The sequence below is a fragment of the Eulemur rufifrons genome, chromosome 7, assembly GCF_041146395.1.
Source record: "Eulemur rufifrons isolate Redbay chromosome 7, OSU_ERuf_1, whole genome shotgun sequence".
Lineage (NCBI taxonomy): Eukaryota > Metazoa > Chordata > Mammalia > Primates > Lemuridae > Eulemur > Eulemur rufifrons.
In genome coordinates this window covers 62,511,084-62,535,559 of record NC_090989.1, presented here as the reverse complement: position 1 = coordinate 62,535,559, position 24,476 = coordinate 62,511,084, and the positions used below count along the sequence as shown (strand labels likewise).

Here is a 24,476-nt window from a genome sequence, read left to right as displayed (position 1 = left end):
CTCACACTGTTGCTGTTGTTCCATCTCAGCCCTCACAGACTCACTCTGTCACGCAACTGCGTTTCCTACTTCCCTAAGCCCTCAGGGTTTACCTTCTTTTACCACTAGGGAAATACTCTTGTGGTCTGCTCTTTCTGAAAGGCCTCAGAGCAACTCTAAGCCAAAGGAGTTATGGGGTTTAGTTGGACCAGTGTTTCACAAACAGCTCTCCTGTCCCCAGGATGTGTATTTGCCAGCAGAGAAACTGCATCAGGGAAGGTCTTCAGTACAGTCACCACCCTGTATCTGGAAGCACCATTCTTCCACTTAGCCTTTGTTGCTGAGGTCTGCTCATAGAATCCAATAGCACAGTACTGGGTGAGCCCTTTCCCTGCCAGGTTCAGCAAGTACTACCTTTGCTACATATATCACATTTTGTTATATATGACATAAACCATTTCCACAGGTAGGGAGAATGAAGTTTGAGAACTCCAAAGACCACTTCATTTCCTCATCCTTTAAAGTGTAAATCAGTTTTTACCTCCACAAAATTTCCCATTTGCCCTGGTTGAAAATTTCTTCTTTCTCTTAACTCCAAATCCACATGGTCTTTACGAATAATTGGCATTCATGCTGTCTTAATCACCTTCTACCTATGATGCCTCTCATATTACTTGCTTTATCAACTCAACAGCAGGGCTCCTTCAGGTTAATGAGCCTTTTGTAAACTTTTTAACTCCCACTGTTTGTGCAGAGTAGAGGCTCAAGAATTATCTGATAAATATTAAATGAGTGATTTGTAATTCTAACCCTCTGTTCCATCCACAACCCTTTACCTCCAGATGCAGTAAGATGATCCTGCATGTAAAGATAGGTTTTTGTGTATCTGTGTGTGCCCTTGTTTGTAGTTAGTCTAAGGGTTAAATGTAGGGAACTCTTTGGAACTGACAAATGAGCCCATTAAATCTTTTTCTCTTGAGAATTTTGGGCTGAGAGACAGAGCCTAGCAGTCTATGGAACTGCAGTACAGCAGCACTCTAGAAACAGTTAAAATTTTTGCTGAGATCCCTGGCGTTACCCTTGTTTCTACTCCTCCAACCTATGGAACTTCTTTAGATTCCATGAGATGCCATCATATACTTTCAATAAATTCTTTTGCTTAAACTAGCTAGAGGCAGTCTGTCTTAACAACTAAGAGAATCTGACCTAAAAGAGTTAGACTATAAAGAAAGGAAAAGCATTATTCGTGTTATCCAAGTATACCACTTTTCAAATAAACTAAATCACTACCTTTCCTTCAAGAGAAATGTGACCTTAGCTCTTTGATGAGTTTGGGACCAAGCTAATATTTATGATAAGAAAAATCTTTAAAAGTTGTGGGGAAACAAATTATTTTCAAAAACATACATTTTACATATTGTTATACACCAACCTCAGATCATCTATACTGAGGTAAACAGAAAAACAAGTATAAAATCTGAATAACATTTGCTGTATTTAAAGACAAAGACGCCCTTATTGACTCTTCAAAGGGCAGGTGAGGATATGCACTGATCCAATTCTTAAGGTCTTATCCAATCCCCCTTGGAGCCAGTGGCTGGGAAAACTGTAAATAGGATCTAGTTAAACCAACTGTGTCCGTCTATCCATCCACCCAACCACCAGTTCTTTAGTATACACTCTGTGTGAGGCACTGTGCTGGATAATGGAGACATCAAGATGAGCAAAACATGATCCCCACCCGTCAATAAGCTCACAGAACAGTAGGAGAAACAGTCAAGTAACTACAGTGCAATGCAAGGTCATATAATATAGTTCTGAGCAAAGTATTATGATAGCCCCTAACTGTCTAGAGAAATGAAAGAAAGGATTCAGAGAGAAGGTCATGTTTGAGCTGCCACTTGAAGCTAAATGGGAAACATTCCCAGGGATATGAAGCTTCAGCTGCCAATCCAAAGGAGAACAAATTTTGATCCTATTTTGGTGAGAGGAAAATTAAAATACAGAGAGAATGATTACACCCAGTAGGGCCTCATAGTGACAAGGCAAAAACTGTAGTACAACTCAGAAATCTGGATGGCTAGACTTATAGCACCTAAGGACACAGTCCCTGTGATTTGTTAGTACTCCAAAAACAATCCCACATTAAACATCTGCCTTATTCCTTACAAGGGATGTTCAACTTTTCTAAGGTCCTTAGACTTAAAATTTTGTGGAAGGGAGTTATAAAGGCCAAATACATTTGTGACAAACGGAATAAAATCTCCGATTTTATGTGTCTGAATCTCACATTTACTAATTTTAAAACCAGTTAATACTGAACAGTTCTTAAAAGGTAAAGGAAAAGTGCTGATTTCTTTCTGGAAATGTTGGGCATAAGGGTCAAGGATGGTTCTAAGTCATCAGACTACAGAGTTTTAATATAAATATTTTTCTTCATTTTGACTAAGGGAGAGTACCCTGAGCGATTAAACTACCCAAATGTCTTTTTCAAAAAGGGAAAAAAGGACAAAGGAGACACTCCAACATGGATCTGCACAAAAACAAATACCTTCTCTATTTGTTTTGAAGTTGAAGTTGAATGTTCTAAGCTACCAACTGAATTCCATGTTCACATATGAAGACTCCCTGTAGTCCCTGCAAAACATTCAGAGTGTGGACAAACCCAGCTATGGCCAATTTAAAAAAGAACAATGTTAAGGGTGTGCAAAGGGTAAGGAAGAGTTGCCATTTTATGTACTGTTCCTTTAAAGAGTAAGGACCACTTCCTAAGTTTATTAAGAAGTCTTTGTCGTTTTTTTTCCTTTAGAGATACAATAAAAAGGGCATGAAGGCACAAAAAGGGAACTTGAAATCCAACTGCAATAATTACTCATGGAATTGGCTCCTTTCTATGTAGCATTATAGAAACCTCCTCAGTAAGAACAGTTTATGCTTTTACAAAAGAACTACTATATCATTGTGTGGCACAACGACTGCTTCCTTAGACCTTTCACAAAATGATCCCCAAGTATTTTTCACAAATCCCATAGGGTTTCCTACAGTAAAAATAAAGCAACAGAGTTCAAGCCTGGAATAACTTCAGTGCTGCAGCAATGAGTTGTACTAGTTCCAAGTGATGAATTTTCTGCTCCAAATACTGGGACAAAGGGTATCATCACATGGACACAAGTCAATTTCACAGTGATGGACATACACAGCAGATGATCTGAGGCACAGGCTGTGACTGGTCCTAAAAAAATGAAAGGTAGAATTGGGTCCAAAATTCACATCTCATGATTTCTGGTCCTTATTCAGTCAGAGTTGAGTGGCTTCATATCTGTGTGTTATACACATTTTGGATCTTTCTCAAGAGTTTTTCTGGGTGCAGCACGATAAAGAAAACCAGATATTTGGCTCCATAAAGGTATTCAAGGTTCAGGTGCCATGCTCATGGTAAGCTTCTTACCATAGGATATCTGCGGTCTGCTGCCACAGAGAGAACTATGGTCCTATGATGACTACTAGAGTTCAGTTTTCAAAATTTTGGGAATAATCTGATCATAGCCTTTCCTTCTTGTTACATTATAGGACAGGAACTTGGAGTATTCAGTTAAGAGGCTGTCCCAGTAACAGGTGATGTCATCCATCTGCAGGTGGTTCATAATAAACTGACTTCCCCTGGAGACAAGATTAACAAGAATATTTTAAAGCACAGAACTGAATAATAATAATATCCTACATTTGAGTGCTTACTTGTGCCAAGTAATATTTGGTGTACTTTATATGAATTAATTCAATTTGAACCTCAGAACTAACCCTATAGCCATCATATCTACACACATGCATATAGCAATAGAACTTAACATTATTTTCCTTAAAAACAAACATATAAACAGCCAATGATCATAAAAAGTACTTAATTACCTCACAAATTTCAGTCTACTTCTATAAAGCTTGGAGCATATGTGAATGTTTGTGTATTTTTTCCCCTAGCACAGATTTAATTCTGAGTTATCTCTGTATAATGAGGATGAAATATAGATATCACCATGATAACAATACTCAGATAACTTTAGCTAGGGCAAAATGGGGATGATAAAGTAAAGTGAAAAAGGGAAAATGAACATAACTTACCTTTCAGCAATTTCTTGAGCTACATCATCATTTGCTTTTACAAATTGCAACAGTTCTCTAAAATGAAAAGAATTATTAGACTCTGAAATAATAGACCAAGCTCATTGGTACTAAATCAGAAAGACCACAGATTAAGGTGTATGATTAATCTTAATAGACAATAGATAATAATAGATTAATAGATAATCTTAATAGATACATGGATGATGGATTATTTCCTTAAAGCAAAGATATCAGGGTCCTCGCAAGAAGAAAATAGTAACCAAAACAAACAAACAAAAAAGCCCACACAAAGGCTATAGGCAGCCCATTGTAGAATAGACTATTTCATCTTGTCTCCAAATTCTTGCTCTGGCCCCCCAGAAAAGGGAACTGGGTTCACACTTCTGGCCCTTCTCTATACCTATTCCTAGCTTCTCTCATCATGAGAGAAAACCTGCCTAAATTTCACTGGGATCAATTCTCATGCTATATCTGAAAATCCCTTTGACAAAACAAGATCAAATATCCCTATCTTTAGTCTTTGAAAGATTAGAGCTTTCTTACTTCATGGTGTCTGAATGTTTCATTTGAAACCAGGATTAAAGCACTTTTTCAAATTAAATACCATTTATAACCTACTTGGATAATAATGCAATATTATATATGCAAACCAAATAAAAGAAATAAAATGCTTTCAATGGAAAAAATCATCAGGAGTAAATGCCCTAAATGGCTGGATGTAAAAGGCAGATTACAAGGGTCATTAGAAACTCTGCATTTGGAGACAGCTGCTTACTGGACATTGGAGAGATCCGTTTTGACTGGGATATAGTGAACCCATGGCTTCAGTTGTGGATAGAAGAATTCTAGCCACTCATCCCCAACATGGAAAACAAGCGAACCACACAGGAAGAGGTGTTTGAATCGGAAACTTGCAGCTACACCCCGAAAATTGAACAGATACCTAGGGAAAAAAGAGCAAAATACATTTGCTACTATACACCTGCTGCCACAAAGATGACTCTTTTTTGCTTATTCCCTCCTCCCCTTCTCTCCTTTTATGATTCCTCTCCCATCTTCCAATTTCAGTTTTTAAGGACATATCATTGTCCCTGTGAGGTTTCTATAAACTCTACGCTTTTCCAGAGTTGGGGCTACAGGTTCTAGGAATGTCAAGGTGAGAGAAAGAGGGGATACTTTCCCCAGACAGGGCTAGATAGGGTCAGGAGTGGGGTGCTGGGTAGGAAGGATACAAGGCTCAGAAGGAAATGATGGTCCGTTGTAGATTTGGGACATACTTGAGAAAATACAGGAATGTTCAATGACATATGTCAAAAATCAGAAGTGAAAAAAAAACTTCACAAGCTTATGTAGGCCTAATGTCTCTAACTAGCTATGGCTCTCCAAAGCCTTTGTTTTTCCTCTAGTGTGCCCCATCTTGTCAAAGGCATCCCCTGTTTCCAGGACATCATCCTGAAGTCTGGAGAGGAAAACAAGGCAAACCTAATCAATTTTCACAGAAATGCCCCCAGAAAAAGGCTATCTTAGAAAAGAACAACATTTTCTTATCAGCATTTCTCATGCACATACCGTCTCCAGCCAGAGTTGCTTTTACCCTTAGCCCCTTAGCAGGGACCATATTCCATTTGTCTCTACAGTCCCCATAGAACTCAGGTCAGTGCACAGTAGGCCCTCAGGAAAAGCCAGCTAAATGAATTAATGTGACTTTCATACACCCTAGCTGGGCCTTTGTATTAAAGTTCTCACCCAAAGTGAAGCTATTATACTTCAAAAGCAATATGCAAACTAAGAGAGTCAGGAGTCCTAGAAATCTTACTTGTATTTGCAGTGATCCACGAGATGGACATCCTTAGCAGCTGGCTTTCCCAAGGTATCCTTTATGTGAAATGAAAGTTATTAGTATTAGTAGTAATAGCATTTATTGGTGACCACTGTGCAGCAAGCTTCGTTAAACATTTCATCAACATTATCACATTTAAGCCTCATAATAAACATACTCAGGAGACATTATTGTCCCCATTATACAAATGCACAAGGCAAGGCTTCAAGAATTTGAGAGACTTGCTCAGGGTCACGTGATCCTAAATAGAAGAGCGAGGGTTTTAACCCCGGTCTGTCTGATTTTAGAGTTTAAGCTCACCTGAAGCCATGTTGCCCTCCTTTGAACTCAGAGGTCACAGCCTGCAGCACATTTCACTGTGTAAATTACACACACACAAAGTCACAAGTGCTGGCTGGTGGGCTTAGAGGTGTAGCCCCCATGCCCACAAATTTTGCTGGGCATGCAAAGTATTTAAAAATAAGTATTCAATAAGCATTATAGGTGGTAGGATATATCTTGCAAAACTCCAAATTTCCAACTTTTCTTGGAGAAAAACAAAAAAGGAAGATCTGGTAAACTGGGCTCCTCTTCCCATTTGGCAGCAATCAACAGGAACTGTGAATGTTCTCTCTTGCTCACTCCTTTGCATCATGTGCTGGCTCCCGGGGGCATTTGAGTTTGAGACCCCCATGTACATCCTATCCACCTTAGCAGATACTCAACTTGAGGAGGGGAACAAGTCTTCTTTGCTTTTGCAACTTTCTACAGTAGATGCTGACAACTACTTGTGTGCTGAATGAATACACTCTTTAAAATATTTTTATTATTTAACAAAGTGTCTTAAACTCATTTGCTCCTATTTGATTGAAACTGTATCAAATAATACACGCATCTCAGATTTACTCAGTTTTCCTCCAAGACGTTGAAAGCTTTTTCTCATAGCATCCGCATATGGCATATAGAAATTTCAGATGAGGAAATTTAGGGCTTTAAATTCTTGGATTAAGGCAAGAAGTCACAGAGTTAAGAGGACAGAAATGGACTCTCTACCAAAGGTCCCAATTTCTGACTTTACCTTAGAATCACTTGGGGAGTTTTAAACAAATGAAGATGCCTGGACCCCATTCCCAGAGATTCTGGTTTATGTGATTCATTTTTTAAGCTCTCTGGTTGTATTGTATAGCTAGGGTTGAAAACTACTGGTTTAAACCAGGGGTTGGAAAACGATAGCCCGCAAGCCAAACATGACCCACTGCCTGTTTTTGTATAATCCATGGACTAAGAATATTTGTACATTTTCAAATGGCTGGGAAAAAAACAAAAGAATATTTTATGACACGTGAAAACCACAAGAAATTCCAATTTCAGTGCCCATAAATAAAGCTTTTAATAGAACACAGCCATGCTCAAAATGTTTACATGTTGCTCATGGCTGGTTTTGTGCTGTGATAACATAGTTTAATAACAACTACGGCTGGGTGTGGTAGCTCACGCCTATAATCCTAGCATTCTGAGAGGCCAAGGCAGGAGGATTGCTTGAGGTCAGGAGTTTGAGACCAGCCTGAACAAGAGTGAGACCCCATCCCTACTAAAAATAGATAAAATTAGCTGGGTGTGGTGGCATGTGCCTGTAGTCCCAGCTACTTGGGAGGCTGAGGCAGGAGGATCGCTTGAGCCCAGGAGTTTGAGGCTGCAGTGAGCTATCATCATGCCACTGCACTCTAGCCAGGGTGATAGACACTGTGTCTCCAAAAAAAAAAAAAAAAAAGGAAAAAACTACAAACTACAACAGAGACCATATGACCTGCAAAGCCTAAAATATTTACCATTCTGGCCCTTTACAGAAAAGGTTTGTGACCTCTGGTTTAAACCTTCAAAGTAATATAATATACTAATCATAATATGGCCAGAAAAGCAATCTGAGTTTGAATAAGAAGAATTTACATGTGTGCTAATTCTCGTTCATGGAAGTTTCTCCATATGCATCTCACCACTGAGTGGAAACTTAATCTCAAATTCTACCCAGGTGGCAATGTTCTTTGAATGAGAATGTTCACTGCTGTAGTTCTAGTCAGATGATTAGTAATTACTTTCATAGACTTCCAGGCCTGGTTTTTGGTGTATTCTGCATCAACAAGTTTTGGATTTTTCCGAGATAGAAGAATGAGAGGATCTCGTTCTGGACTTGTCCTATAAAAGAAACACATGACATAAAACTGTATGGCCTATACCATAATACTGTTCCCAGTCTCTGAAAGGTGAGCAGTACTGGGGTCCAATGCAATTACTGCGCCCAGGCGGACAATTCACTGGTTCTGTGATAGCGCAGGAGTGGGATACCGGGTACTGCAGCATCTAGGTAGTCCAGGGCTGGTCCCACTGTACCCTCAGAGATGGGGATGCTTGCATCTGGTCTTGCAGGGTATGTTGTTCTGGTCACTATAGCTGTATCCCAGGGAATGATTTCCCTTTTAGGAAAGTTCATGTAGCTTCTATAATCACCAGTACTCACGGCTGTGTGAGTAGGTAATCACCACTCACCAAAACAGCTACATGACCTGTGATGTATATGCTTTGTAAAGTCTAGTACAATATTTAACTTTAAAAACAAACCTCAAAAACTAAAGGACTTAAAAACCTGAAGAATGTATGTGGAAAAAAGTCCTAGCTACAGTCTAAGTAGCAGAGGGTTTTGATATGTGAGGGGTCGTGGATCCCTTGAGAATCCGGTAAGAACTATGGACTAATCACCCACCCCAGAAAAATGCACACATCCCCATATAATTTCAAGGAGGCTCTAAAACTCTGGAAGCCCAGACATGGGCTCCAAGTTAAGAATCTGTAATCTCAAGGTCTAAGAATCAAAGAAGTTGGTAAGGAACAGGAAGCAGTGGCTGGGTGGTTGGCCCATCTGCATCCTGAAGTTCACCGCCCAAGCAAAAAGGAGGGCAAATAGAGGGTGTAATCTCTGGCAAGGACTCACTGCAAAAGCCACAAAACGCTTCTCCCTTGATAATCTTTTCTATCCATCTGTTCCCCAGATAATTATTGTATATCTACATATATAACATGTACTGTTCTTGGCATTGGGAATATTGAGCTGAATGACACAGCTCCATATAACTATCTTTCCATTCCCCTCCTCTCTTTCCTGCCCACTTCCCTCTCCATTTTCACCTGTCTCAGTCTCTGCTCTTAACCATTTTGGCAGCCACATGGTCTGTTCTGATGAGAAAGGCAGTGAGGAGACCTGATGATGAGTCCTGCTCTGCATTAACTAGCAGAGTGACCATGGCATGATCATAAGCTACTCCCAGGAAGCTATAAACAAGAAGACACCCATCTGTTCTGTTCAACATTATTATTTTTTATACTGTATTCTTTTGTTATTTCACGTATGTGAATTTAAGTCATTCGCTGGTGCTACAACTTGTTCTGTTAAACATTAATTATCCAGTCAATGCCCAATACACTTGTGGCAACATGTAAATATCTGTTCAATGACTAGATGGATGAACTGTACTTCTTTGAATTTCAGTTCAATTAAGAGTGATTTGTGCAAATAATCTGAATTCTTCTCTAGTTTAAAATTGTGATTCCACATTTATTTCTTAGTTATATTGGCTTTCCCTTTGACCTAGAGAGTTCATCATACCCTCAAGATTACTTACACTGTACATTACTTGGAAAAATATCTTTGTCAAATATCAGAAAATAGACTCACCTTGATCCTCGGAAATATGCTGTAGAATTTTTCATTTTCCATGGCCACTGTGCTGCTGACCTACAAGTACAGATTTTGATTAGTTTTTTTCTCAACTATATAAGGATGTGTTTTAACCATTTCTGAAGATTAGTTCAGAGCTTTATATTTTTAAGTAAGTCTGATGAAGGCTACTCAAAGGAAAGAGTCCTAAAAGCTACTGTGGTCCCTGTTGTTATTGTTTCATTGCTCTGGAGGTGCTAGCCAGTTATATCTATACATCTGTTGCCCCACTGGTAAGTTAACAGCATTGAAAGAAAAGCCCACAAACCCTGAATGACATGTATAGGGCTATTTAATTCGGTACAGTAAGGATTTCCTCTCTACTTTAAGTAGAGTGCTAATGATAAAATTAATATGTGAAGACAACTACAAGAAATATCAGAAATTGAATAAAAGGGCAATCACTGTCTAATTTCATGTTTTCGATGGGTAGGTGTCATTAGATTTAGTCTGATATTTGCAAAGCACCGTAGTGTTCTTAAAACTGTACTAAGTGTTCTATAAAGATTATACCCCTGAAACTCAGGTCTTAGTACACATAACCATGACCAGCCTTACTGAAACTGCTAGCTCACAGATGCATTATTCTTAACTTTCTTCATAGGAACCCTCCCTGCAAAGAAGTCTGCGCAGCATCTTCTTCTGAAAAAAGACGGGAAGGCTGAACTGGAGTTAATGAGGGATTGGTGGACTGTATTACAGTAATGGAGGAATTTAGGATATAAACTCTTGAGGTATGTGTCCTTTTCAGATACACACAGTGCCATGTTATTCATCTTCACCCAGCTGAGAGCATTGCTTAATGTTTTCCAGGCCCTCAGTCTCTACCCTCAGCTAACCTGGTTCATCCTCTAGCCCTTTCTTGCTGGATCACCTTTACCTGATTCTCCACTCCAAGGCTAGCACTATCTCTTGTTTTCCCCCATACTTCCTCCTACCAAAATATAAACACTATTGCACTGCATTTCTTGGGGTTTTTTTTGTTACTGGTGGAAAAAATGTTACATGCTCATTATATAAAATTCTAATGGAAAAGTATAAAGATAAAAGTAAAAAATCATATGGAATCTCCCTATCCACAGGTAACAATGGAACATTTTAGTGAAGAATTCCTTCCAATCATTTTTCTATATTAGTGGCTTTCAAATGGGGGTAATTTTGCCCTTCCCCCTGACCCAGGTGACATCTGGCCATATCCGTAGACATTTTTTTATTGTCACTACTGGGGAATTGCTACTGGCATTTAGGAAGTAGAGGCCAGAGATACTGCTAAACATTGTACAATGCATAGGACAGCCCCCACAACGAAGAATTATCTAGCCCAAAATGTCAATAGTACCAAAACGGAGAAACCTTGCTCTACTTAACAGAAATCATGCCATACATGCTATTAAGTAACATTCTTTTTAGGAAATATATTACAAATAATAATAATAGCCAACACCTATGTAGTACCTTACTATGTTCCAGATACTGTTCTAAGTGCTTTATATATATCAAATCATTTTCACAACCTCATGCAGTAAGTTTTATTACACCTATTTTATACAGAAGAGGTCCTTGAGAGGTTAAGCAACTTGCCCAGAGTCATGCAGCTATAATAGTAAGAGCCAGGATTTGAACCCAGATTCCAGTTTTTAAGCCCCATTCTACCTTGCCTTTCCATTTATGCACAGTATTTCATTTTATACTCATGTCATAATTTACTTCACCCCTTATTGATGGGCCTTTAGGTACTTTCCAACTTTTTGCTCTAAGAAACAACAGAGCAGTGAACATCCTGTACATACATCTTTGTATACTTGTCTAAAACCTCAGGATACATTCTAGATGTAGAATGGCTGGGTCAAAGAATATACAGTATACATTTTCAATTTTGATATCTATTGCCAAACTACCTAACAAAAAAATGTATCAGTTTATACTCAAAGTTACTTCTCTTCATTTCCCTGGACCCTGGGAAAGCTGTGTTTAATATACACAGACTTTAACTGTTTTCTCTTTCCTTCATTCTCTCTGTGGCCTACCCACTCCTCAAGAGACCTATGTTAGGACTTTTTTTCTCCAGGTGAGTGCTAACAGTGGCCACCACCACAACCTGACACTCTCTCTTTTTAAAACCCTCTCTGACAATAAAAAACTGAAATCTTTAAATCTGTAAGAACACTGAATTCTTCTATAGAGTAAATGTAAGTCATTGGGGACAAAGCCCCAAAAGATTATAAGTAGACGGAAAAATGGCAGGCAGACATCAATCAATGCAGATAAATGAACAAGCAGATTATTAAAGTTTCAAAGTACAAAATGAATTCACATTGCTGGAGATTCTGAATGGAGGGCCTAAAAAAATTGCAATTCTATACCTGTGAATCAATTCAGTTGAACAAAAGGGGAAGGTATCAAATGGAAAAAAATGTTCGTGTAAGATTAGATTTTAAGACATACTCTATCTCCCTAAAGATTGCTTATGAGTTTACAAGGGAGAAAATAATAACTACACAGTGGAGGAACTGAATAACATCACTAATGAGGGGTTCATGGACGCAAAATCACTTATCTAGGCAATTGGGCCAGCAATACATAAACTGAATCCAATCATGAGGGAATAGACAAAGCAAAACTAAAGAACATCTTTAAAAAGCCATCAAAGAGAAAGACTGAAGAGCTGTTCTGGATTAAAGAAAACAAAAAAGACATGACAATTAAATGCAATCTGTGATCTTGGATGTGTCCTGTACTGGAGGGAGGAAATGCTATCTAAGATATTATTGGGACAATTAAGTATTATATCAATATTGTTTCCTGAATTTTCTATTTGTAGTGTAGTTATGAAAGACAATATCCTTGTTTTTAGAAAATCCACATTAAAGTATTAAGGGATAAAAGGTCATAAGGGATGCAACATACTCTCGAATAGTCCAGAAAACAACAAATTATATATATTACATATTCAGCCTAACTGTCCATAAAGGAAATAATGAAGTAAATTATTATCCATGCAATGGAATACTATGCCACTGTTAAAAATAATGAAGTTTGGCTGGGCACAGTGGCTCACGTCTGTAATCCTAGCACTTCGGGAGGCCGAGGCAGAAGGATTGCTTGAGGTCAGGAGTTCAAATCTAGCAAGAGCGAGACCCCATCTCTACTAAAAATAGAAAGAAATTAGCTGGACAACTAAAAATATACAGAGAAAATTATCTGGGCACGGTGGCACATGCCTGTAGTCCCAGCTACTCGGGAGGCTGAGGCAGGAGGATCCCTTCAGCCCAGGAGTTTGAGGCTGCTGTGAAGAGTGAGACTTTGTCTCCAAAAAAAAAAAAAAAGTAAAAAATAATGAGGTCAATTCTTAGGTACTGATATGGAAAAATTACTTAGAAATATTAATTAGTGAGGGAAAAATTTGCCTGAGTTATACACATTTGTAAATTTTTATGAGTATATACTTACATGGTTTTAAAGATTTTGAAAACAAAGTAGTTGTATAGCAAGTGGTAAAAGAGCTACAAAAAGAAGGAACAATGTGAAAAGGGTATTTGCAAGTATCTGGAAAAAAAAAAAAGGATTAGAAAACTAAGGATAAGCCAAGAATAACTTAAAGAAAAAAGCTTAAAGACAGGCCCTTTCCGTCCCGTCCCTACAAACTCATGTTCAAAACCAAAAAGTAAACAAGAAATGATGATCTCAGTGTTGGGAGAACATAGGTAATATTAACTAGTAAAGTAGAGAGGGTAATGCACTTGGAAACCTGGACTTCAGGCCCGGATTTGCCTCTGACCTCGACCAAGTCACTTAACCTCTCAGGGCATTCATTCCCTTGTCCCTGAAATAAAGGACTGACTGGATAAAGGTAATTTCCAATTCCAGTTCTGTGAAGTCTGAGACTAAGTTTTTCTTTGTTTTTGTTTTTTAAATTTCCAAATTACACCTGCTGTAGAAGAGAATTTTTTTTTAACCAAAGGACTCTAACCACCACAGAGGACTGCAGTCCTATGTTTCCTCAGAAAGGGAAGATTCTCTTAATCCCCTTTGAATCTTCAGCCACAATTAGTAAAGGTGATATATATTTGTGAAAATAAGGTTGAATTAAATTATAGTTTTCCTTATACCTGAGAGAAGACCTATAAAGACTGTGTTTCTAGAAGTTCCCTAAGTAACCAAAGTTGTTTGAATCTTTAATGTAAAATGTAGCTAGGTAAGAAATACCTACAGTTTGGATGACCTACACAATCTAAATTCTGAAATGATAGCAGGAGGGAGTCAGCAGGCCAAGGCATGTCTCAGTCATGAATCAGACAGGATCTGGAATCAGCTTGTACTTGAGGTAGAGATGGAACATTTATGCTCCCTCATACCTGCCTAAAGTACTAGGCTGTCAATTATCAAATACATTTATGTTCTTCCAAGTAATTTTCTATCCTCCCCTACAACACGATCATTTACTTTTTCTTATTATAAAAGTAATTCACTCTTTGTTTTTTTGCAATAAAGAAACAGAACACTATAAATTCACTCTTAAAGAATCTTAACAATACAGAAAAATTTAAAGAAAAAAAAAGGCTCCTATACTCCCTCCCACACAGGCATTGTTGCTAGTTTAGGATAGATTTTTCTGCCCTTTCCTATGGATATGTAGTTTTATACATGTACAAAATTTCTTATGCTATAACGAGTATTCTTTTATTTTTAACTTAAGTTAGTCATTTTAAAGTAAATAATTGGTTATATTCTACCGCTCATTTCAAGAAAACCCAAAAAGAGGAAAAAAAATAAAACCTCTTTAAAGGACCTACCTTACCAGATCTTCTCTGAAGAGGTCCCACCGTCCAAGACCTGTAGGATAAATTGGCCAAACAGCGGGGCCCCCTTCCCAAAATGTCCAAGCAGGATACATGATATCATGGTACTCTGATGTCTTCGACAAAAACATAAAAGTCATTCTAAATCAGTCTTGGAACAGAGTTAGAAGAGGCAAACTGCATTCATGCCACAAGATGTGGACAAGGACCTGGTCTTGTGTCACACTGCCAAAAGATCTATTTTACCAAGTTTACAAAGTCTAGATTCTAGACATTAAAAGGCAAAAGTGACAATGGGTTAAAATTCTTGGACTCACTAAATTCCAGAATTTAGAATCACATTAAAGGTCAACTTTTTCAGTTCCCCAAAATTCCACTTTCTAGAAGATAAACACTGTTAAGATTTTCAATTTAAGGAAATAATATACCCAATTCTGAATAATCATGGAGCTCTCTCATTGTTTAACTGTTATTACTCCTGGCGTTTACACTGTCTTAGCAGTTCTTGGTTATTTCCTAGTGGGTCTTTTGAGAGCAAGAACCAGGAAATACAGTGCAATGGTTAAGAGTGTGGGCTCCTGGCTGGGCGCGGTGGCTCACGCCTGTAATCCTAGCACTCTGGGAGACCAAGGCGGGAGGATCACTTGAGCTAAGGAGTTGGAGCCCAGCCTGAGCAAAAGCGAGATCTCATCTCTACTAGAAATAAAAAAAATTAGCGGGTGTGGTGGTGCACACCTGTAGTCCTAGCTACTTGGGAGGCCAGGGCAGGAGGATCACTTGAGCCCAGGAGTTTGATGTCGCAATGAGCTACAATGATGCCACTACTGCACTCTGGCCCTCTAGTATGGTCTCTTGAGACAGATCATGTGAGTCCGAATGCTTACTCTACCTCTTTATGACTCCAGGCAAGTTTACTTTATCTTTCTATTTCTCAGTGTCCTTATCATTATAATGGGGAAAACAATAATATGAATAATATGATCTAATAGGCTTATTTTGAATATTTAATGAGTTAATACATATAAAAAGCTTAGAACAGTATTTGGCACATAGTAAGTACTCAGTAAGTGTTAGCTAGTGTTACCTAATACTGTGGCACTGTGGAGCTTACATTGGCCAGTCAGTAAATCCTTGCCTATTCATTGATGGAGTCAGAAGTGCCAGTGGGCAGAATGTGGGAGGAGTGTTATTACACATCGTTTGAAGAAAGTGTGAAACCATTTGTTCCCTTTTTATGGTTACTTCTGTTGAAAATCTGGCTACTGATAAACCTCTAACTCTACTGTTTCTTCCATTGGAATTACATGCATAGTACGCTGTTTGCCTTCTCTCAAATACTTAAAAAAAAAAAAGTATGTGATTCATCAAGCACATTAACAGTTGTTCAATAGCAGCTGCACAATTAACTCTAAAGTTTACAGACTAAAATCCCTCCCTTGGAAGCTAGGAGTCACTGATTTAAAAAAAATAGGAGGGAAGTAAAGATGAAAGGAAAGTTAGCATACTGATGGTCATACTTTATGGTTCACAGAAACAACAGACAAATAACAAACATGAAGTCCATACTGACTTACATGGGAGCCTCTATCTGTTCTAGGAGAGTTTCGTGACAAACAATGGGACCAAGCACTTTTGAGAAATGAAGGTAAACCATGGGAATGCAAAACAAATGTGGCCTCAGCCTACTTACAATATAGAAAATAAACAAATCTAGAGAGAAAGTAAACTGATAAAGAAAAAAGTGTGGATAAAAGGTCCTTCTGCTTTGGAGAAACCAAATCAGAGATGGTACTCCTTTTCCCAAAGTCCATAAAGTTTTCCTAAACTCACTCTTACCCCATAGAATCTTCCATCCACTTTCTTCCAGCTTCCCCACCCCTGCCTCCTAATGCTTTCATACTTAGTCTCTGGGGAAGTAAGGCCCATCCCAGCCAATACCCTATTTACATCCATGGTCCCCAACCTTTTTGGCACCAGGGACCAGTTTCATGGTAAACAATTTTTCCACAGGGTGGTTGGGGGAGGAGGTAGAGCTCCGGTGGTGATGTGAGTGATGGGGAGTGGCTGTAAATACAGATGAAGCTTAGTTAGCTCCCACTGCTGTTCAACTCCTCCTGTGCAGGCCCTCCCCCAACTCCCTCCACCACACCATCACTCGTAAGTTTCATGGAAGTCAATTTTTCTGTGGACTGGAGTTGGGGTAGGGGGGAGCTCAGGCAGTGATGCAGCCCAGTTCCTAACAGGCCATGGACTGGTGGTCCAGAAACATGAGCACTAACAAGATATTCACTGTCCCAAGTTCACGAAGCCTACAGGTACGTCCTAGCTACTCCTACCCTCTGTGGTGAGACCCAAAGATTATCCTCCCACATACCCCTCTTCAGTTCCCCAAATTCTGTTTTTCTACAGGATACACATTGTTAGGGTTTTTAGTTTAAGGAAATAATATACCCAATTCTGAATAATCATGGAGCTCTCTCATTTAACTGTTACTACTCTTGGCATTTACACTGTCTTATCAGTTCTTGTTTACTTCCTAGTGGGTCTTTTGGGAGCAAGAACCAGGAAGTACAGTGCAATACTTAAGAGTGTGGGCTCCTGAGACAGATCATGAGTCTGAATGCTTACTTTACCTCTTTACAGCCCCAGGCAAGTTTACTTAATCTTTCTATGCCTCAGTTTCCTTATCGTTGTAATGGAGGAAATAATAATATCAATAATATGATCTATCTAATAGGCTTATTTTGAATATCAAGTGAGTTAATACATGTAAAAAGCTTAGAACAGTGTCTGGCACATAGTAAGTACACAGTAAGTGGCCTATCCTCTCAATGCACTGCTTGGACACAAATCCTGTGGAGTAATCTGGCACCTTCATGTTCACTTTCTGTCACCCCTGGGATTTGGTGACAGAGAAGACAGATGATACCCAGCACCATGGCTGATATATACATTATAGAAGCTCAGTAAACATTATTTGAATGAAGGTATTCCCTAACTCCAAGTCCATGAGCTTTCTTCGACCCCTCTCTCCCATGCTCTGTAGGATCTATGAACCCCACCTCCAACTTCTTGTAGGTTCCTTAGGCCTCTCACTCCCTAGCCTCCATCCCTAGCACTGTAGACACTTACGCAATCTTACTCAAATTACTTACAGGTTCTCAACTCTATCTCCTTAGTCTTACTACTCAACCACTGTGGAGCTAGCAGGGACACAGACCCATTCCTCAACCTCAGGCCTCATCCTCACCGTTACCCATCAGTCTCTGTCACAGAAAAAATGACCTTCTGCTCATACCCTAGAGGGCCACCCTCCATTCCTCTATCTAGCTCTTCCCATACTTACCTTACTGAAAGAGAAGACTGGGATGGCAGGCTCCATCCATTTGGGAACCTGAGGATAATCTCGTACATTGATCACCATTTCCATGTCAGGGAGGCGCCCAATAACTTCCAAAATAAAGTGCTCAACACCACTACACCTGTCAAATGGAAATACCAAAAATTCACCAGAGCATTTCCGGCAGGCTCTAGGATAAGACAGGGTCATATTCACACTTTAGAATAAGACAAGCCAGTGTTCAGATCATCAGTCTACCACAAAGTTTCCTGAAAGCAGTGCTGCTAAAGCAACTATTCACTTTTTTATATGGTGCAAGTTATTGTTCCTAGCTAAGTTGCTCTAGCTTACAATACTTAATAAAATTTTGCAAATAAATCATCATTGCTTTGAAGGAAGTATTATTGCTACTCCTATCACTTCTCCTCTATTCATTCCAGTTTTTTCTTTATTTCCCTTATATGGAATAGTTTAATTAGTAAGTAAGATACAAATTCTGACAGGAGCTTGAAAAGTTAATTTTCTAACTGTGTGCCTTTGACTTGCTTCTACAAAGACACTATTTTTATTTCCACTATAAGTCTTATAGTTTACGAGAAAAGATAGAAAATCTTTCATTACCTTCAACCTGAATACAGAACAATATCAAAATCAGTTCTGCAAGCCAGAAAAAGTGTTATGTACATGATGATGAATATTGTAACATAACTTTCTGACTAGACTCCCTGGGAATCCTCAGAGTATTTCTTGAAAGAAAGAGAAGATACACTGACAGTTTATCTTGTTTCTGCCCTATTCTTTGAGGTTGTGACCATCACTATAGTAGGGGTAGCATTCCAAGGCTTGGTCATAATTTTCTGGCAGCACGGAAATGACTGATTTAAATATTGTTTTATATATGGGGAAATAACTGCAAAAAATATCAATGGTTCATAAACATAGGAAAAGATGCTCAACTGTATTATAAAGAAATGTCAATGAAACTAGATGCCAATGAAACTAGATGCCAATTTTGCCAATCAGATTGGCAAAGATCAAAAAGTCTGATAATGCACAGTGTTGGTAAGGGGGTGAGGTCCATTCAGAGTATGTGAGACAAGGGTGGCGGCAGTGTAAATAGGCGCAACCTCTTTGGAGGACGATTTGCTTCTATTTGTCAACATTTTAAAAAGACATTAATTGGCCTAGTTATTTTACTTCTAAAAATTTAGCCTACATATATGTTCACGTGAGTGTTCAAAGGTATATGTATAAGAATGTTCACTACAGCATTAGTGTTTGCATTAGCCAGAAATTAAAGGGGCGTGGTGAGGAATAATTGCAGTGTCCACTGATAGAGCATTGAATAAAGAATTCCATATAATGGATTAACATGCAGCCATGAAAAGAGTAAGGTGTTCTCTATGTACTTTATGGAACAATCTCAAAATCTGCTATTATGTTGAAAAGAAGTGTAAGCTGCAGAACAGAAGATAAAGCATGTTCTAATTTGTTGATGAGTTTAGATGCTTGTGTATGCATAGACTATTTCTAGAGGGACATATAAGAAACTTGTAATTCTGACTGTCTTTTGAGATGCAATCTCAGGGACTAGAGGTGTCTAAGATGCAAGAGAAATTTCCTTTTCACTGAACATTTTTTTGAGTTATCAAAAAAATTGGTGCAGAATAATTTATACATTACAGCTAAAACACTTGTATTTTCTTTCACAATTTGGCTTTTAAAAGAGCACTTTCTCATATATCTTATGATTCCATTTATATAAAACTCTAGAAAATAATCCGTAACGAGAGAAAGCAGATCAGTAGATGCTTAGGGGTGGGGGTGGGGGGAAAGGCATGACAGGGAGGGGCAGGAGAGAGGAAATGCAAAGAAGCCCAAGGAAACTTTTAGTTGTGATGGGTATGTTCATTATCTTGGTATAAACATACATTTAAATTTATCAAAATATACAGTTTATTTTTAATTGATAAATAATTATATATTTATGTGGTATAATGTGACATTTTGATATATGTTTATACTGTGGAATGATGAATCAAGCTAATATATCTACTACCTCATACACTTATTGTTTTTTCTTATGAGAACATTTAAATTGTATATGTTAAATATGTGCAGTTTATGTCAACCACACCTCAATAAAGCTGTTGTTAAAAAATATCATAACTCCTCATCTTTCAAACGACTTCTCCCTAGCATTAATTAGATGGACCTCTGGTCCCTCAGTAAAATCTCTCCACTCATCCTTGAAATGCTGAGTTTATATTTTATTTTGTTCAAAACTAAATTATTAAAATGTCATATAGGTTTCTGAAACTGGCTGAGTTAAAAGTGTCTAGGCCTAGAATGATATTATTTGTAGCTAGATGGGAATCTTTGAGATATAGTACGACTGTGTCTATTTCATTAAGGACAGTAGGTTTGAATATTTCATTCTACTTGTATTTTGTCTGTCTTTGTTTTCCTTAGTTGTGTATGTAGCCGAGAAAGGGAATTTGCAGTGTCATTGGAAATAGAAATTATTTTATTGCTAATTAAAGATCCTGTGTTCCCTTTAGAATATTTCTAAGCTCATAATTCTAATCAAAATGCTAAGGTCAGGAAAAAGAGAATTGTGCCTTTCAGAAACTTTGAAAGCATTTCATTTCATCTGGGAATTAAATTGTTCAGCAAACTATTAAATATTGGGTAAGCTTTCAAAGTCCAAAAATGTCTACATTTGTATTTTATTTCTTATGTGTGGAAATTAAAAATTCCCCTATGCTCACAATTTGTACTTAAAGTCTCTATTATTATCCCAAATAATGAAACAAATGTTTAAAATACGTCAAGGACTTTACCCACTACCACCTTATTTCCCCCTAATACCTGACAACCAAAATGTAACTGATTTCCTTAGGGTTGTGAGATATTAAGTGATCTTTCTTTTTTATTGTTTTTACATATTTTTGACAGCAGGTATAATGTTAATTTGTAATAAAATTGTAAAGACAAGTATTATAAACTTTTATGTCCAAATGGATGCATTTTTTTTTTTTTTGCAACACTGTACATTTATTTTACATTTAATGACAGAATAGGGATTATTTAGAAAGAGGATTGTAGCTAAGGGAATATTATACCCTCTGCGTTTTACACCTTCTAATTTTCATAAAGATTTGAGTTAAAAAAATAAAAGACTCCAGGGAGGCCGAAGTGGGAGGATCCCTTGAGCTCAAGAGTGCGAGATCAGCCTGAGCAAGGGTGAAACCCCCGTCTCTCAAAAAGAAAGTCCCACTTGCTCAGGAGGCTAAGGCAGGAGGACCTCTTGAGCCCAGGGGTTTGAGGTTGCAGTGAGCTATCATGACACCCATTGTACTCAGGTTAACCTGAGCGACAGAGCGAGACTTTGTCTCAAAAAACAAAAACAAAAACAAAAATGAAAAAAAAAAAAGACTACAAAAAGAAGGTTTATCATTTGGTATATGTAATGCTGCCTAAACCCAACTGCCAGACTCAGTCCATGACCCTGCCTGCTCCCCTCGGCCCTCAGCCCACTGATGTCACCTCAACTCTCACACCTGAAGTCCTGGCTGGTATAGTCTGCAGCCCCAGTTACTGCTCTTGACTCTGTCATCTCTCCTCAAATACTCACTATCTAGAACAGTCTTGGCCCATGGCAGACACTCAGTAAATACCTATGCTTCTCCTCCTCCTTCAGTCCAGCTCACTCCTCCCAGGCCTCATCAGTCTGTGTCCCGCAGCTACGATATCTGGAGAAGTAAGATGGGGCAGAGCTATAGCTACTACAACCAGTGATGTGCCCAAGCCTCTAAAAGAGAGAGGAGACAGGCTTGGGAGAGGAGCTGGCAAGAAAAATTCCCAGACAAGGAGAAAAGCTGGTCATTATTTTGTAGTTCCCCTGAAAGGTGAGGAAGGATTCACTTGTCAGTCCCCTGAATTAGCTTCTCTTTAAGACCAGTATCAAGTAAGCTTGTATGCAATAAAGTCAGAAGAGGTATCTACCTCATAACTCTTACCTGGAGGGGAACATGCAGTCATTTTCTCTGTATAATTTGTTCTTAATGATCTGATAGTGGGTCCCTAGCTTCCGTCTAACTACCTCTGCCATCATCTTCCTGGAGATACCTCCTCGGAAAGGCGTCAGATCCTCTTCTATGACACTGGGAAAGAATGGGAACTGTCAGGGAAAGCAGGCCAAGAGAGGGATACAGTTCCACCTAATTCCTAAGTGCATTTAGGTTTAGTATTAGAGAACACAGTAAGCTGAGGGAAAGAATAGAGGGCAGGAATGAGCAACTCTCTCCCAGAAACACCATAGATAACTTGAAACATCAAATGCAATAAAGCCACAAAAAATAAAAAGTAGGTCAATGTTTCTCTTTCCTCCCTCTATCTGGATTGTCCCTCCCTTGCCAGTTCCAAATTCCTCCTTTGTTACCCATGTCCTCCCAGTCACTGCCGTTCTACTGACATCCCCCTTTCCGAATCCCAGAGAAGGTACAGGTTATGCCTTGTAGTCTAATACTGTTTGACTCACTTGTTCTGGTCTTTCTGGCCCATACCCACCCCCACATACTCTGGCAGCCTGACAGCAGTAATCAGAAAAGGACACTATTTTGCATCTCTTTTAAAGTTGACTACATAGTGAGTTTTCAACAAGTATCATAAACATCAGATGAATTTTTGAGGAGTCAGAGTAACATAGCAAAGGAACCAAAAGAACCCTGTTATTTAGCTGATGAGGAATCTGAGAACTGAGAAGTTAAGTGGTTTGTCACAGGGGTAATTAGTGGAGTACAGGGACAAAAACCCAAGTCTGCTTTCAAAGTTATCTTTCTACATACCATATCCCAGCCCTGATGTGCATTCTTCAAAGAAAACCAACAGGAAATTTAGGATTAGATTAATTGATAAATAGGTTTACTCCTTCAACAGTATTTATTGAGCACTTACTGAGGGCCAGCACCTGGGATACAACAGCAAATAAGACATAGATCCTGATCTCAAGAAACTTTCAGTCCAGTGGGAGAAACAGACAAACACATGCACTAAATCCCACAGGTAGTCATCAGTAATGCTGAGACCACTTGAGCCTCTCCTATTCTAGAGCATTTTTATTCCCTAGAAGTAAGAAAACCACATGAGGCCCTTTCTGCTCTCAAAACAGGTTGGCTCTCTTACCACTGCAACCAAGGTATTTCTTGGATATTAGGGTACTTCTGCTACAAGAACTAAACTCTCAAAGACACATCAAAGAAGAGAACTTACCCATGGTAGCAGCTGCAGTTTTGACTTGAACACGGTTCATAATTCTCCAAAGACCTGTTAATTTGGTCAATAAATACTTTCCATTTTGAACCTTCAAATAGTTAAATAAATGAAAGTTAATCAAGTACCCCTGAGCATTCGTATTTGCTAGCAGCAGCAGACAGAACCAACAGAGACCAAAACTTTCAGAAATCCCCTTCCTATCCCACGGGTAGAAACGAAACGTCTGGAAACATTTTTTTCCTGTAACTCTCCAGCGCTCACGTCGTCTGCTCCTCTACCTGGGCCATCAACATCCCAAGTTTAATGCCCAGCCCTCAGAAGACTATGGATAAACTGGATAGTGACATGGATTCTCGCCTTCTACTACTCAAATTGAGCCACATATAATGGATCAATTAAAAGCTAGAAACACTAAATCCTCCCTTCATCTGTTCTGACAACATATATATATAAACACCGCGCGCGCACACACATGTAGTTGCCCGTCCTCCCCCAGAGTGTTTAGGGAGGTACAAAGTAGCCGAGCGCGGGCGATACTGCCTGCGGGTGAGCAGGGCAATTCCCACTCCTCCCTAGCGCTGCGAATTCTGGAGGACCAGGGTCCTGCGCAAGAGCAGGGACCCAGACACCCTCACTGTCCTCTCCAAGGCGCCCCGCGCCCTCTGCCCAGCTTGCGCTACAGCGGCCACAGCATCCTCCAGGCGCCGGGGAGCGAGGGGGCGGGGAGCGCCTCCGTAGCCCGGCCAGACCCCGAGCCCGAGCGGCAGGCTCGGCCCTGCCGGGAACCCACCCGACTCCTTCTGGCGGCCCTGCGCTGGCGGCAGGAGTAGCAACAGCAGCCAGAGCCGAAGCGGCGAGCTCGCCCACCACTCCATCGCCAGCCGACCCACTACGGATTCCCCGCCGCGACGCCGGCGGAAGGGCTGCCCCGCACAAAGATGGCGGTGGCCACCGCGGCACAAGGGCGGTGGGCCCCGCACAAAGATGGCCGCGCTGCCCCGCACCCCCTCCTCCAGTCCCCAGGCCTGAAGAGGAGTCTCCCCGGAGTGCAGCGCCAGGAAGCTGGGGAGAATGTACAAATGGACCAGCTGACTATCCTCCTTCCCTGTCATCCTCTGGGAAAATAAGTCTACTAATGATAATTCCTTACATTCTATGACATTGAAAACATATTATTTCTCTGCAGCCAGAAAACTGTACGTCAGAGAGGATATGTTTCTTGCCCAACAGCTCCACGGTTAGTGGCACAACCACTAACTGCCTTGTCATAGAACCGAGGCTAGACAGTTCTTTCCATAACATCAAACTGCCTCTTATTAAATAGCATAGATATGTTGAACATGTGCATGTGTACAGCACTGTTACACCCCAAGG

The 24,476-nt window shown here is 39.5% G+C and overlaps 1 protein-coding gene across 1 annotated transcript; it reads right to left on the bottom strand.

Moving 5' to 3' along the window:
- Window positions 1-2,643: 2,643 nt before the first annotated feature.
- POGLUT1 (protein O-glucosyltransferase 1) lies at window positions 2,644-23,977 on the bottom strand. Its single transcript, XM_069472665.1, has 11 exons — window positions 23,893-23,977; window positions 23,100-23,190; window positions 21,848-21,991; window positions 17,832-17,967; window positions 14,480-14,601; window positions 9,645-9,704; window positions 8,011-8,110; window positions 5,915-5,973; window positions 4,874-5,041; window positions 4,096-4,152; window positions 2,644-3,639 (listed from the first exon to the last, which is right to left on the bottom strand). The coding sequence occupies exons 1-11, from the start codon at window positions 23,975-23,977 to the stop codon at window positions 3,483-3,485; spliced, it is 1,179 nt and encodes a 392-aa protein (XP_069328766.1). The 3' UTR covers window positions 2,644-3,482.
- Window positions 23,978-24,476: the final 499 nt, after the last annotated feature.